Source organism: Cydia fagiglandana, chromosome 19 (genome assembly GCF_963556715.1).
Source record: "Cydia fagiglandana chromosome 19, ilCydFagi1.1, whole genome shotgun sequence".
Lineage (NCBI taxonomy): Eukaryota > Metazoa > Arthropoda > Insecta > Lepidoptera > Tortricidae > Cydia > Cydia fagiglandana.
Genome location: NC_085950.1, coordinates 6,906,872 through 6,920,919, shown reverse-complemented (window position 1 = coordinate 6,920,919; position 14,048 = coordinate 6,906,872). Strand labels below are relative to the sequence as shown.

At 39.0% G+C, this 14,048-nt stretch overlaps 2 protein-coding genes across 2 annotated transcripts in view; one reads left to right on the top strand and one right to left on the bottom strand.

Moving 5' to 3' along the window:
• LOC134674200 (uncharacterized) overlaps positions 1-5,031 on the bottom strand; it is an 80,991-nt gene extending 75,960 nt beyond the window's left edge. The window contains exon 1 of the mRNA XM_063532259.1: positions 4,790-5,031. Within this exon, the coding sequence (XP_063388329.1) occupies positions 4,790-4,857 (68 nt within the window). The 5' untranslated portion in view covers positions 4,858-5,031. The remainder of the gene's footprint in view (positions 1-4,789) is intronic.
• Positions 5,032-5,468: 437 nt separating this feature from the next.
• LOC134674199 (zinc finger and SCAN domain-containing protein 12-like) lies at positions 5,469-11,382 on the top strand. Its single transcript, XM_063532258.1, has 7 exons — positions 5,469-5,800; positions 7,192-7,633; positions 8,133-8,317; positions 8,382-8,576; positions 9,074-9,245; positions 9,836-9,967; positions 10,896-11,382. The coding sequence occupies exons 1-7, from the start codon at positions 5,722-5,724 to the stop codon at positions 11,380-11,382; spliced, it is 1,692 nt and encodes a 563-aa protein (XP_063388328.1). The 5' UTR covers positions 5,469-5,721.
• Positions 11,383-14,048: the final 2,666 nt, after the last annotated feature.

Below are 14,048 nucleotides of genomic sequence, written 5' to 3'. Positions count from 1 at the left end.
CTCACACCAATTTAGTAACGACGCTCGCGCTTGCGCCACCTAGCGGTCATATCTGCCGTAATAGACGCGTTTTCTTAGAGTGAACCTTCTGTACCTAGTACTATTATTTATTCTGTGGTAAGGCTAACAAGAGCGTGTTAAATATTTCAGCGATATTTAACCAACATCAAAAGAATTTGTCTCAAACCGCAAGAATCTTCCAAATTCATTGAATTCTCGCAAACTAAGTCTCTGTTCATTTTATTATATTCGTGTCATTGTAAATTAAGTCCTAAGTATGCTATTAAAGAGTTGATTCTCCTTTTAAGGCTCTTTTGGATATTGGATCTTTTTGTAATATAAATTATGAAGTAAATTATGTTGAGTATTATAAATTATAAATTACCTAAAACCCCACGGGTAAATTGTGGGGTTTTAATTTTGGTAAACAAAATGGCTTCCTAGTATTATTTTACCTCCTCTTGGTTTTGCCCACGATGGGTCTTGTCTTGTAATAATAATTTAATAATAACTTACTTATTATTCAATAAATAAATAAAAAAACTAATTCTTATGTAAATATGCTTTGTTTACCGCTACCACAGAATAAATAATAGTACTAGGTACAGAAGACTCACTCTCTAACAAAACGCGTCTGTGACAATCAGCACTGATATGGCCGCTAGGTGGCGACAGCGCCACGCGCGGCTTATGTAAAACCCGAAAATTGGGGTCGAACGGATGTACTTTTAGCTACCTGTAGCAAAGCGACGAAATCGCCGAGTGAGACACGCCTGACAGTACTACATCTATTGTCAGTATTACTACTACTACTTAAAGTACTGGTAATTCCGCTACTCGATACTAGATGAGGAAACCGGACTAATCCTAATAAGGCCTAGTTTACCCTCTGGGTTGGAAGGTCAGATAGCAGCCGCTTTAGAAAAAATATAATAGGCACTAGCTATGCCAATTCCTGGGATTATTTGCCAAGCGGACCCCAGGCTCCCATGAGTCGTGGCAAGCCGGGACAACGCGAAGAAGGGAGATATATATACATAGACAGCACTCATGGTCATGACTCAAGAACAAATATCCGTGCTCGTCACACAAATAAATGCCATTCAGGGATTCAAACCCGGGACCATCGGCTTCGCGGGAGGGGTACCCACTAGGCCAGACAGGTCGTGGAAATATGCATTGATACCTGGAGCCCTTTAAACCAATGACACAGATCCATGGGAGTGTTTATAGATATAGTTTTACCGAGCTATCATTGCTCAGTGAAATATCGATATTTCAGCCTGAGCTTGACCTAAATATGGCCGGGATCCAGGGCTTTGATTAGCGTACCTAGGAACCTTGTTGTGACCTAGAAACTGGGTCTAATCTAATAAAGTCTAATCACTAAACTTTATATCCCCGCCGCGTATGGTATGTCTGTTTGTGTGTTAGTGTAAGTATGTTCGCGATAAACTCAAAAACTACTGAACGGATTTTCATGCGGTTTTTACCTGTCAATAGAGTGATCCTTGAGGAAGTTTTAAGTGTATCAATTTGTTAAGATTTACACGTGGGAAGCCGGGGGCCAAATTCGACATGTACAACTGTCAGATTTTGCATCCACGTCAAATCAACAGTTGATTTTTATTGCATACTGAGTGTTGATTCCATCAACGGTGGATAATATAATTTGGTACAACCAAAACTCAACTCTAAACTAAGGGTGGTTCGGTTTGGTTTGCTTGTCACCCTAACTGTGGATTGTTAATGTCAAATTTTGACATTGTACCTATTCGAGAACTTATGATTTTTCCCACATCAACGGGAGATCAACACGATACGTCAAACGTCGCTTGTCGAATAGGGGTCCGGGTCGCTAGTATATTATAATTATTATAAACCTCCCTCTTGAATCAAAACTCTATTATTGATGTATCGCATTAAAATCCGTTTCGTAGTTAAACAGATTTAAGCGTAGGTACAGACAGACAGCATTTTAATCTACGTAGGTACCTAGAGGTCCTAGAGAGGTCAAGTACCTACTGTTGTCTGTGACCGTAGATCTGATAAGGGCATTGAAAAGTAATTCATTACTTTCCCTTTTCATAATTAATCGTCTACCTAACCTACTAATACCTATAATAAAAGCCTACGTTTATGGAATATATTCCAAAAGAACTTCTTTTTAGGGTTCCGTACCCAAAGGGTAAAACGGGACCCTATTACTAAGACTTCGCTATCCGTCCGTCCGTCCGTCCGTCTGTCACCAGGCTGTAGCACACGAACCGTGATAGCTAGACAGTTGAAATTTTTACAGATGATGTATTTCTGTTGCCGCTATAACAACAAATACTAAAAACAGAATAAAATAAAGATTTAAATGGGGCTCCCATACAACAAACGTAATTTTTGACCAAAGTTAAGCAACGTCGGGAGGGGTCAGTACTTGGATGGGTGACCGTTTATTTTTTTTTGTTTTTTTTTTTTGCATTGTGGTACGGAACCCTTCGTGCGCGAGTCCGACTCGCACTTGCCCGGTTTTTTCAAAGGTGATTCTGCTCATAATCTACCTACATACTTTTTTACCGACTATCATACGCCTTTAAGGTTAGTAATGACACAGAATAAATAATAGTACTAGGTACAGAAGACTCACTCTCTAACAAAACGCGTCTGTCACGATCAGCACAGATATGGCCGCTAGGTAGCGACAGCGCCACGCGCGGCTTATGGCAAGATGTACTTTTAGCTAGTTACCTGTAGCAAAGCGACGAAATCGCGGAGTGAGCCACATCTGGTAATGATTAATATAACTACGTCATCGGATTATATTTAAAAATAAAATAATGTAGGTATATCAAAGATTCAAAGCTTAATTTGTTCAACATCTTAGGTAAGTTACAAGATGTTAAATAAACATTTCAGTATCACTATGTCGTGCCTATTTGGCATACACATTCAATAAAAATAAATACACACTCAGATAAACAATAATAGTCAAAACAAGGTTATCTCATGGCGTAAATTTTAATAAGTAATTATTTACGATACAAGTGCGGAAAAGAGGAAATGCGCAATGAGTGCCGTTAAATTAAAACACGACCGAAGGGCGTGTTTTAAATCGACACGAGTTGCGAATTACCTATTCGCACGTGTATCGTACAACGTTTTACAGTACATATGGCCCTTTAAACTTTTGACTTACGCACGAAAAGTGCTATTTCACGCACTAGAGCGGGAAAATAGGACCATATTTCCTCTTTTCCGCACTTGTATCGTAAATAACTATTGCGTGAGTTTTATACTGTAGAACAGTATACCTACCGTTAAAAATATACATTGTTGCCCACCAAACACTGGTGGGGAGCATTTTTACTACAAGCGGGAAATGCCTGCTACGTGCTACGCCGTAGCGCTACGAAATTAGTTCCGCAGTGAAAGTTCAAATGACGTACCTACATCAATATCTACATACCTACGATAAGGTAAAATTTAACATACAAAACTTTTGTTTAACGCCTAGGTAGTGTCCGATTGAAACAGATTTTTTCCGAAACCGAAGATGAAATTAATAAAATTTTAGTAACATTTAGGTATTCGTCAATAAGAGTTCAATAATAGTACATTATTGTCGAGGCTCGGAAGTAGCTACTTGCAGGCTGAGGATTCGTTTTAAACGGACGACCTTGGGAGTCCGTTTAATTGAATCCGAAGCCAGCAAGTAGCCTTCCAGCCGAGTCATATATAGTGCTTTTCTCAAAAATGGTGCAAGAAACATAAATATCATAGAAACATTTTACAAAAGCAACGTTCTTACGTATACATTTTCACAGAGAAAAGCCCTTGCCGCCTTTTTATTATTTTAATCATAAAATAGAAGTGTATTTTTCTGCCGAAAATACGCCAACCTATTTGAGACAACTAAATAGTCGCGGTACTAATTATCTGTTTGGCTGTTTAACGGGCCTGTGCCTTCATTTGATATGGCCATTTGAACTTTTAAAAAGTTTGGAACTCGACAAATAATGGAATTTGTATGCAACATTGCAGTCCCAAAATCGAGACTGCAATGTTTTTAACTTTTTAAATTTTGACTGACCATAAACTTCGCGCTTCGCGACCTATTTTTTAGGCGGCATAGTCGACTTTGCCGTCCATTTTTGAGAAAAAGATTTTTCGAAATTCTGAGGGGGAAAAATGGAGTTGAAAGCAGACGAAATAGTGGGTGTAGGCTAACTTGTTGATAGAGCGAAACGAAAAACAAATTCCATACAGATTTTAAAAGCTCCTAACTCTTATAATAATCAAAAAATCTAAAAACTTTAAATAAAGCGGCCTGGCTGTGGTCAAATTGCGTAAATATGCTTTATATAATGTTAATATCCAGAGAGGAAAATGGGAACTATGTTTGTATGGAGACGCGGTCACGTCGTTTCGTCCCCTTTCGACTTAAAGGAGCGTAGAGTCGTTTATTGAATGCAATGGACTCTAATAAACAAGAGGGGCTCGACTCTAATCTCTTTTAAGTCAATCTTTGTATATGTAGAGCTAAAATAGTGGGTTGTGTATGGTAAATATAATTGAAAGTTATCCGAAATTTGAACGGTAGATCTCTACAAAAATAGAGTCCCGAATTTGACTATTAAGGATCCAAATGTTGCCGAAATGCCTACGTGCTCAACTTATTGATTTATTTACGGTCTCAACCGTGTCGTCTTATCTGCTACAATACAGCAATTCCACACAAATAAAACATGTCGCTGTTTTCATCCTCCATTGTGTGGCGAGTGGCGACCTTCATACTCACTCTTCAGAATGCTGGGACTGGCTGTCCTTGTCCTTATGCGCCTGCCCTGAGCTGCAGGAGTTCCCCATCCCGCCGTTATCTCACTCCGCACTTCACTAAACACATTTATCACAAATAACTAAGGATTTTGGAGCACTCATCTCCCGGCGTTGCGATCGTTTCGGGGGGAAAATCTAAAATTAAACGCTCGTCCTCGCGGGCCGAGCGCTAGGCGGCGAATAATCGATTCGCGCCGTCCCGCCCCCCGCCAGTGTTGCCAACTGGGATTTTGAAAAAATGCTAGACTAATGTGTAGATTATGCCAAAGTTTTTTGAAATATGCTACAAAAAAATGCTAAAACTGTCACTTGAAATTAGACACTTAAAACACATACATTTTTCTCATTTGCCGCCTTTTTCTACTGAAAAGATCTGCTTGACTACCTTTATATAGTCCGTCGACGTCCATCCGTTCACAAAAGTCAAAATTAATATGAAAATATGAATCACATTAAGACGATGGCGCATATTGTTGCTGCCAAGTTGGTGCAATCTTGGCTTAGACTAAATTATGCTAAAAAATATGCCAGATGCTAAATGGAAAATTTTGGTGCCAAAGCGAGTGAAAATATGCCAGATCTGGCAAGATATGCCAAGTTGGCAACACTGGCGCCGTCCCGCCCCCGCTCCCCGCGCGCGCGCGCTATCATATTATCCACGCTTTTCAAAGCTTTTCCGAAAGGAGTCCAACATGTCACGCAGCTGACTCCGTAAACACGATTAAAAAATAAAAAGAAACTGGCGGCGATTCGAATTTGGAATTCTCAAAATAAAAACGCTTTTGTTTCTGTCATGTTCAGCAGGTGCCCTACAAGTATTTGTTGTTTATACACTTTGAATAGCGTTTTTATCGTATATTTGAGTTGTTCGCGAGCTGTTTGTAGATTAATATAATGCCAAGGTGTTTTCTCAAGTCTGTGCGGTCGCAAGGGGATAGTTTCATACATGAAACGGGTAGATTATCAGTTGAAAGTAAGTTGAATTTTGCATCCGCTATTTTTATAAAAATATTCTGTCATGTGAAAGAACGGCAGAATTTTGGATTTTTAACTCAACGTAAAGGTATTTTTCGCGTAGTAAATCAATATAATATAGTGTGATTCATGTTGTTTCGTAAAGTAATATAGGAAAGTAGATTTTTTCTCTACCTACTTGTTGGTTTTCCCTTATACACATAACTACCGTGATTATTGCGTGTTTTAGCTCGAAAATAGTTATTTGCGATACAAGTGCGGAAAAGAGGAAATTCGAAGAGTGGCGATAAAAATCGACACGAGTCACGGGTTGCGAAAATAGGACCTTAGGGGTCATCCATTAATTACGTCACACGAATTTCTAGGTTTTTTGACCCCTCCCGCCTCCTTGTCACACTTGGTCACATTTGGCAATCCCCTCCCCCCCTAGTGTGACGTCACATTTTTTCTACGAAATTGCCAAATCGAATTAAGTAAATACTTAAAAGTATTATTAATATTTTATCAAAATATTTTTGACGATATAAATATTAGTAATTTTATAACCCAAAACTGCTTAGGAAAGAAAATTAAACGAATAAAAACGATTATCGTTTTAAAAACTTGTTACTAATTTAAATAAATTTTCGGATACTGATGAAGTTAAAGTGACGTCACAAAGTTTGTGTCCCCCCCTCCCCCATGTCACAATATGTCACATTTTCTTGAACCCCTCCCTCCCCCTAAACGTGTGATGTAATTAATGGATGACCCCTTACAGTACATATGGTCCTATTTTCCCGCACTAATGCGTGAAATAGCACTTTTCGTGCGTATGTCAAAAGTTTAAAGGGCCATATGTAGTGTAAAACGTTGTACGATACACGTGCGAATAGGTAATTTTCTCTTTTCCGCACTTGTATCGTTAATAACTATTTTACATAATAATATTTACAGTAGGTACATATGGTGCTATACTTAACCGCCCTAGGGCGGGATTAAGGACAATACGTGCGCGTGTCTATGTCAAAAATTTAAAGGGCCATATGTACTGTAAAGCGTTGTACAATACACGTGCGAAAACGTAATTCGCAACTCGTGTCGGTTTAAAACACTCCCTTCGGTCGTGTGATGCGGAGGGATGAAAGTCATGTGACGAAAAAGGTATTACGAATGAATGTGGAGGGAAGTACGAGGAAAAGGTGGATGGACTGTGTGAGAGATGATATGAAACGAATGCAAGTGAATGATGAAATGACGGGCGACAGAGAGGTGTGGAAGAGAAAAACATGCTGCGCCGACCCCAAGTGAATGGGACAAGGGCAAGAGAATGATGATGATGAATGATGTTGTGAATTTCCCACTTTTCGCACTTGTATCGTAAACTATTGCGTCATACCATCTTTCCAGCTCTAGTAGAAACAAAACCAACACGCATGCCGAAAATGTCAACAAAAAGACACAAAACCCTCTTAAAGACGAATGAAACGCTGTATCACGACAAAGTGCCTATATCCACCCGTTTTTACCTGCAGCTCTTGAAAAAGAGCCAATTCCTGCCAAACTTCGTAGAAACAGAAGCGTACGAATACGCTTCGGAAAGCGAAAGAGCAACCAACTCACCAGAACTACATACTAAGAGAAACTTTGTTAAGAAAGAAGTTGAACGGGCAAGTTATAACTTACGTTCGAACGAAGCAAGAACGGAACGCAAGGTTTTCGTAAAGAAAACTCGCGTTCGAAAAAAAGTTACCGAAACGCAGAGCGTTTCTGAACCGAAGGTGGTTAAAAAGAAATTCAAAATGCCTTTGGCGCCAATTATAGAGGAAATAAAGAACCGGGAGCCACTTAGGTGAGTGTTCAATCAATAGGCTATGTGAATGTAAAATCGTATATACTTATGAAGTCTTACGGCATATTGTCGGTGAAAATAAGCGTATTGTAGAATTGTAGTGCTACGTTAACCTTATTCAAAAACACAATTTAAAATACTGTAGAATTCATGCAATTACGTAAAATACAGTGGGTATTATTCTTTATAGAAATTTACGTCAAATTTTACGACTTGCGCGATTATCGCATTTTGTAATGTCACAACCGCCTAACGCGTGCATTACAAATAAAACCTTTTGTGTGGGGAATAAAGTTGTATTTAATTTTTATAAATATGGTCTTAGTACATTATACATTTTTAATTTGTCTACTATACGTGCATACTTATAGCTAAGTGAGTCTGATACTTTTTCGGCGTGAATTTGTAGAAGATGTTGTATCTAGGGTATTTATGATCGAAGAAATTTTATTTAAAAATATATATAGTTCTCTGCTACCACTGTTCTATTTTCCACTAGGACTGTGAATAAAGGTGGATGGGAGATTGACAAGATCGCAGAAAAGCTAAAGAGTCTGATGCGGACCAGCTCCGAGCACATGCTGCACCAGGAGCTGTTGTCCTGTACCGAAGCGTTCAGGAACGAAGCTAAGGAGAATGAAGAAAAAGGGAACGAAGTTAGTCGGAACGAAGTTCAGGAGAAAGGTAAGATGGGGAGCTTCGAGCACATGCTCCACCAGGAGCTGCTGTCCTGTACCGAAGCATTCAGGAACGAAGCTAAGGAGAACGAAGAAAAAGGGAACGAAGTTAGTCGGAACGAAGTTCAGGAGAAAGGTAAGATGCGGAGCTTCGAGCACATTGCTGCACCAGGAGCTGCTGTCTTGTACCGAAGCATTCAGGAACGAAGCTAAGGAGAACGAAGAAAAAGGGAACGAAGTTAGTCGGAACGAAGTTCAGGAGAAAGGTAAAAGTGTGATGCGGAGCTGGAACAGAATCTACTGTCTTGCATGGAGGTTTTTTGGAACGAAGAGAAAAACAAACGTAGGGAAACGAAATTTATGGGAAGTAAGTAAGGTAACATACGAAGCTTAGCGCACGTTTTTCACCAGGATCTACTGCACGAAGGTTTTTAGGAACGAAGCGAAGAACGAAGGTAAAGGGAACGAAGTTAATGGGAATGAATAATTTAAGAGAAAGGTAAGATAAGTCTAGATTTCATACAAACGGTTTCTGGACATTAACGTTATTGAAAATATTTTAAAAATAATTTGTATAATTCCGCTACTCGATGTCGACTATGAAAATAATAGTCTTTTTGGTACCAAAACTGATGCATGGAGTATGTATTTTTTTCTCTATGGTTTGACCCACCTTTGGTGCCTTGCTTCATCCTCTACTATTTATGCTTACATTGCTTACTGCATCACAACACGAATTATCAAAATCTTGTTTTACTCGCAGCACCAGCTCCCTTAGTATCGCCAGCAGGCCGAGCCCGCGGCGGCCACGCCTGCCCTTACTGCGGGAAGCGCTTCGACCGCCCCTGGGTGCTGAAGGGGCATCTCAGACTGCACACCGGAGAGCGACCCTTCCCTTGTCCTCATAAACACTGTCCAAGGACTTTTGCAGATCGGTGGGTATCTAGTTTACGGTTTTGGGATTATACTGAGCAACTTTTACTATGGGACCCCGAAATCGCGAAATTTTGGCTGGTCCGATTTCTGTGGGAGGGTAATTTTTTTTCGCGATTTCGGGGTGGTCCCATAGTAAAATTGCTCAGTATAATCCCAAAACCTCCCTGGCAACGGAATGCTGTTATTTTTAGCCACTGTGTACCTATAGTCGACTATAGATTTTTATGCCACGACGTGAAAAGAGGTTGCCGGCCTCGCTACGCTCCATCGTCTACTTACAGTGTGTGTCTGACCATGGGGCTTTAAATCCAGGGCTCGATTCTACTCGCTAAACTGAGCTACTTTTACTATGGCACCAACCCCGAAATCCCGGATTTTTTTTTTACTTTTTCATACATTATGGCTGATCAATGGCGACGTTTTCTATGGAAAAGCCCGATTTTAAGGTTGGTCCCATAGTAAAAGTAGCTCAGTTTAGCGAGTAAAATCAAGCCCTGGATTTAAAGCCCCATGGTCAGACACACCATGTATATGTACTCGGCCGGCAACCCCTTCCTTCCCGGCCTCTGTAGTAATGTATGTTCTCCAGGTCAAACCTCCGCGCCCACCAGCGCACCCGCGGCCACCACACGTGGCAGTGGCGGTGCGCGGAATGCGGCAAGGCGTTCAGCCAGGGCCGCTATCTCGACCGCCACCGAGCTGACGCCTGCTGGAAGTACAAGTTAGTACCTACTTGTACTTGGGGCATACTGAAAATTCCTGGACTGGCCACTTAGAAAAAATAAATCAGAATCCAGAAACATTCAGTGCTGTGGCCCACGTATTATAGAGTCAGACCAAGAATAGTCTGCAGGAGATTTTTATACCCCACGCAGTGCAAGTGCTATTTACACGTCATAATTTCACAGAAGTTTGGCGTTTAAAATAACACTTGCACTGCGTGGGCTGTCAAAATCTCTGCAGACTATTCTTGGTCTAGCTCTGCCTCCATGATAATAAGGTATTGTACTATTGCTAACAGTGTAGCTGTAGCCAACCCTATTCGTTTTTTTTAGCATTAGAAATAAGGTAAACAATGAGTAAGGTAATATTAAGCTAATTATAATAGAAGCCTCGTCTGCCAACAAACCGCTATGTGGTTTGGCAGAAGAATGTATTGTATCTAAATGTAAGTAAGCTTGTGAATAAACGCTTTATTTATTTATTTTTTTTTTTTTTTTATCTTGATGTGTCTTTTAATTGAAAACTACATTTTAAAAATAAGTTACGGCAAACATGTAACAATTATGAATCTAATACGATCATTTATATTCTTCTGCTTTCATAAGTTTTTGATTTGTGAAAAGCGTTTTTCAATTAAAAGACGTGTCAAGATCGCTTACTTCTTGTAAGTTCTTTCTAATGCTAAAAAAAAACGAACTATAAATTTTACCGGCGGGTGCGTTCAATGACCCCTTTCCCTGACGAACTGTAGGTACAGTCAAGGAATTTAAATTCCGACCCATTTCGTACTTTGTCACAGTGACAATCAATATGAATGCCGCTAGAGACATACGGTTGTCACTGTGACAAAGTACGAAATGGGTCGGAATTTAAATTCCTTGACTGTACATTGTTATTTTTACGTTAATAAATTGTTTCATTCTCAGAATGCACCAAAAGAACTCGACGAAGAACGCAGAACTCAAAAACGCCGACCCGCCCGTGCCAATGTATGGAAGCGTGTTTCGACACGGGACTCTTGAACCAAAACTGGTACAGTCTAACCAAGACTTTCAGTCGAGCCAAGACATTAAGTCTCAGTCTAGTTTGGACAGTCTACAGTCCATGGAACCCGTGATGTCTAAAGATCTTGGACAAACTGAACTTTACAAGGCTCTAAGTAATTTTGAGGTGAACGGTGTTTTGAAGGTGAAAAACTTGGGTCAAGACATTGATTTTTTTAAATGTAAATCTAAGGTCAGTCTTTCAAAAGTACAGGATAACCTTAATTTTGAGAAGTCTAGTCTGAAATTGGAGTTGTGTAAGCCGAAGTTGGATTTGAAGAGTCAGGGGCAGAAATCAGCATGTTCTAGCATGGAGATTAAAGAATGTGACGAGCCTATAGATTTATGTATAAGGCGTAATGTAAATTAAGTGGTACATATATTAAAGTAGTATTATGTAATTTACGTTCATTTACCATTATTTTCCGCACATTACCCAATTTTTAATAAGTATTGTTGTATGTGGAACCTGAATGTAATGTCTTTTAAAAACCCGTAGGGGTCGGATCAAAAACTAACTAATTAAGTCCGACTCACGCTTGACTGCACATTTCTAATAGGTTTTCCCTGTCACCTATTTTGTGTACTTTTTTTAAGATTATAGACCCGGTAGCTTCGGAGATAAGTGTGCGGGGGGGGAGGGGCGGTTGGCTAATGGTCGGACAGAGAGACAAACGCACGACTGATCCTACAAGGGTTCGAATTTTTTCCTTTTGTGGAATCATAAAAATCAGGTCAACAGTATTCATGCTAACGTCGTCAATGAAAGTCCAATTTTATTTATTAATTATTCTTTATTACAATAAATTAAATAAATACAATTTGTACATCTTAAACGACTGTTAAACATATAAGCGTCTAAAGCGTCCACTTATCGGCACACGACATTCATAAGATTTGGCTTATTTTAAAATTAAAGAACAGTAGATAAATATCTAAGTACTTCATTTTGATATACTATGTGGAACTTCCACAGTTTTTTTAGGGTTCCGTACCCAAAGGGTAAAACGGGACCCTATTACTACGGCTTCGCTGTCCGTCCGTCCGTCCGTCCGTCTGTCACCAGGCTGTATCTCACGAACCGTGATAGCTAGACAGTTGAAATTTTCACAGATGATGTATTTCTGTTGCCGCTATAACAACAAATACAGAATAAAATAAAGATTTAAATGGGGCTCCCATACAACAAACGTGATTTTTGACCAAAGTTAAGCAACGTCTGGAGTGGTCAGTACTTGGATGGGTGATCGTTTTTTTTTTTTTGAATTATGGTACGGAACCCTTCGTGCGCGAGTCCGACTCGCACTTGCCCGGTTTTTTAAATAGAACTACCTAATATTTTTTTAAGTTTACTTCTGACGAAATGGTTGCAGTATAGGGAAGAATATTATTTGTAACATAACTTAAGGTTAACAGTTCGTAGACCTTATTACAAAGAGCATAAGGTCCACCGATGGACAGTGAAGAGTGTTGCAGTTTGTACTGAAGTTTTTTACAATGACAGAGATCGTTTATTATATAGATGGTCAAGCAAATCTTGTCAGTAGAAAAAGGCGCGAAATTCAAATTTTCTATGAGACGTTATCCCTTCGCGCCTACATTTTTCAAATTTGCCGCCTTTTTCTACTGACAAGATCTGCTTGACCAAGTATACTCTGTATCTTTAGGTATTTTTTCTACTCCCGTACTTTTATTTGTCATTTAAAGGGTCGTGCACACACCTTTAAAACCCTACCTTATAGTTGTCAAGACAAGTCTATAGTCTATTCCCCAAAAAAGACTTTGTGCATACACGCAGTATCTTTTTGACGATTTTACGATACTTCGTGTAATGACCACTTAAACAAAATTGAATGAAATACAGTGTTGCCAACCTTATTTTAAATGTCATCTCTGACAAATAAGTGAACCATAGACATTTTTTTTTAATTTTATTAATTCATTCATTATTTTCCCGTCCGTACCCTCCATTTTTGCTACTTCTTGTTTCATTTCAAAGTTAGTGCTTGGTCGTAGAAAAAGTATTGTATGCAACGTTGTTTAACTGAGTCAAAAAATACTCGTGGCGTCTTTATTAACAATTTTCGGCTTCGCCTCAAATTGTTACTCACGCCACTCGCCTTTTTTGACCTCTCTTAAACAACGGTTGCATAAAATACTATAAATAAAAGTAAACATAATCTACCCTCAAATGGCTCCTTAAGCCAGTGGAAGGTAGATGTAATGATTAAATGATCAAATAATGTAGGTTAAACTCAGGCCGTTCAGTGACAGATCCAGGTGGTTTTGTATTTGGTTGGCTAATCAATAAATATTAGAACTACCCGAAAATGTACAAATTCTTTATTTACTTTTATTTAAATAGGTACCTAAAGATACAGACTAGTAATTATTAGGTATTTTCAAAGAGATCGATGAATTAAGTTTTTTATTCGAATGTGTATATTAGACGAAAATTATGACGCAGAAACCAAAATCCATCAAAAAAAATACAAGATAAAGTCAAATTAAACGTTACAAAAATTCATCAAACATATTATCCCAGTAAGGGCATTTATTTGTGTGATGAACACTAATATTTGTTCCTGAGTCATGGGTGTTTTCTATGTATATAAGTATGTATTTATCTATATAAGTATATATATCGTCGCCTAGCACCCATAGTATAAGCTTTGCTTAGTTTGGGGCTAGGTTGATCTGTGTAAGATGTCCCCAATATTTATTTATTTATTTGACTTTACAGGGACCTTGCGCGTTAGAGGGTCTGCCATGACACCTTGTGGCCTAAATCGGAAACTTAAACTTGACATTGACACTTGGCGCCAAGAAACTGGGGGCTTTTGTGCTGCCCCCTACAGTTTATGTATTAGGCATGTGCTTATTGAAAGGAATGTAAAACTAAAGTTCAGCTTATGTAAGTAAATATCGTCAGGTGACAAGCAAGTCACTAATTACTAAAAAAAAATCTAAACAATAATCGACCTTCTTTTAGTACTAATATGGTTCAATATGGCTATGAACTTGTGGTGGTAAATT

What these genes read in the sequence shown, in the direction of transcription:
- LOC134674199 (XM_063532258.1), top strand. Translation starts at nt 5,722, where the DNA reads ATGCCAAGGTGTTTTCTCAAGTCTGTGCGGTCGCAAGGGGATAGTTTC. An exon ending in GGGTAGATTATCAGTTGAAA is followed by an intron (nt 5,801 to 7,191) that starts GTAAGTTGAATT and finishes CCATCTTTCCAG; the next exon opens with CTCTAGTAGAAACAAAACCA. An exon ending in GACGCCTGCTGGAAGTACAA is followed by an intron (nt 9,968 to 10,895) that starts GTTAGTACCTAC and finishes TTTCATTCTCAG; the next exon opens with AATGCACCAAAAGAACTCGA.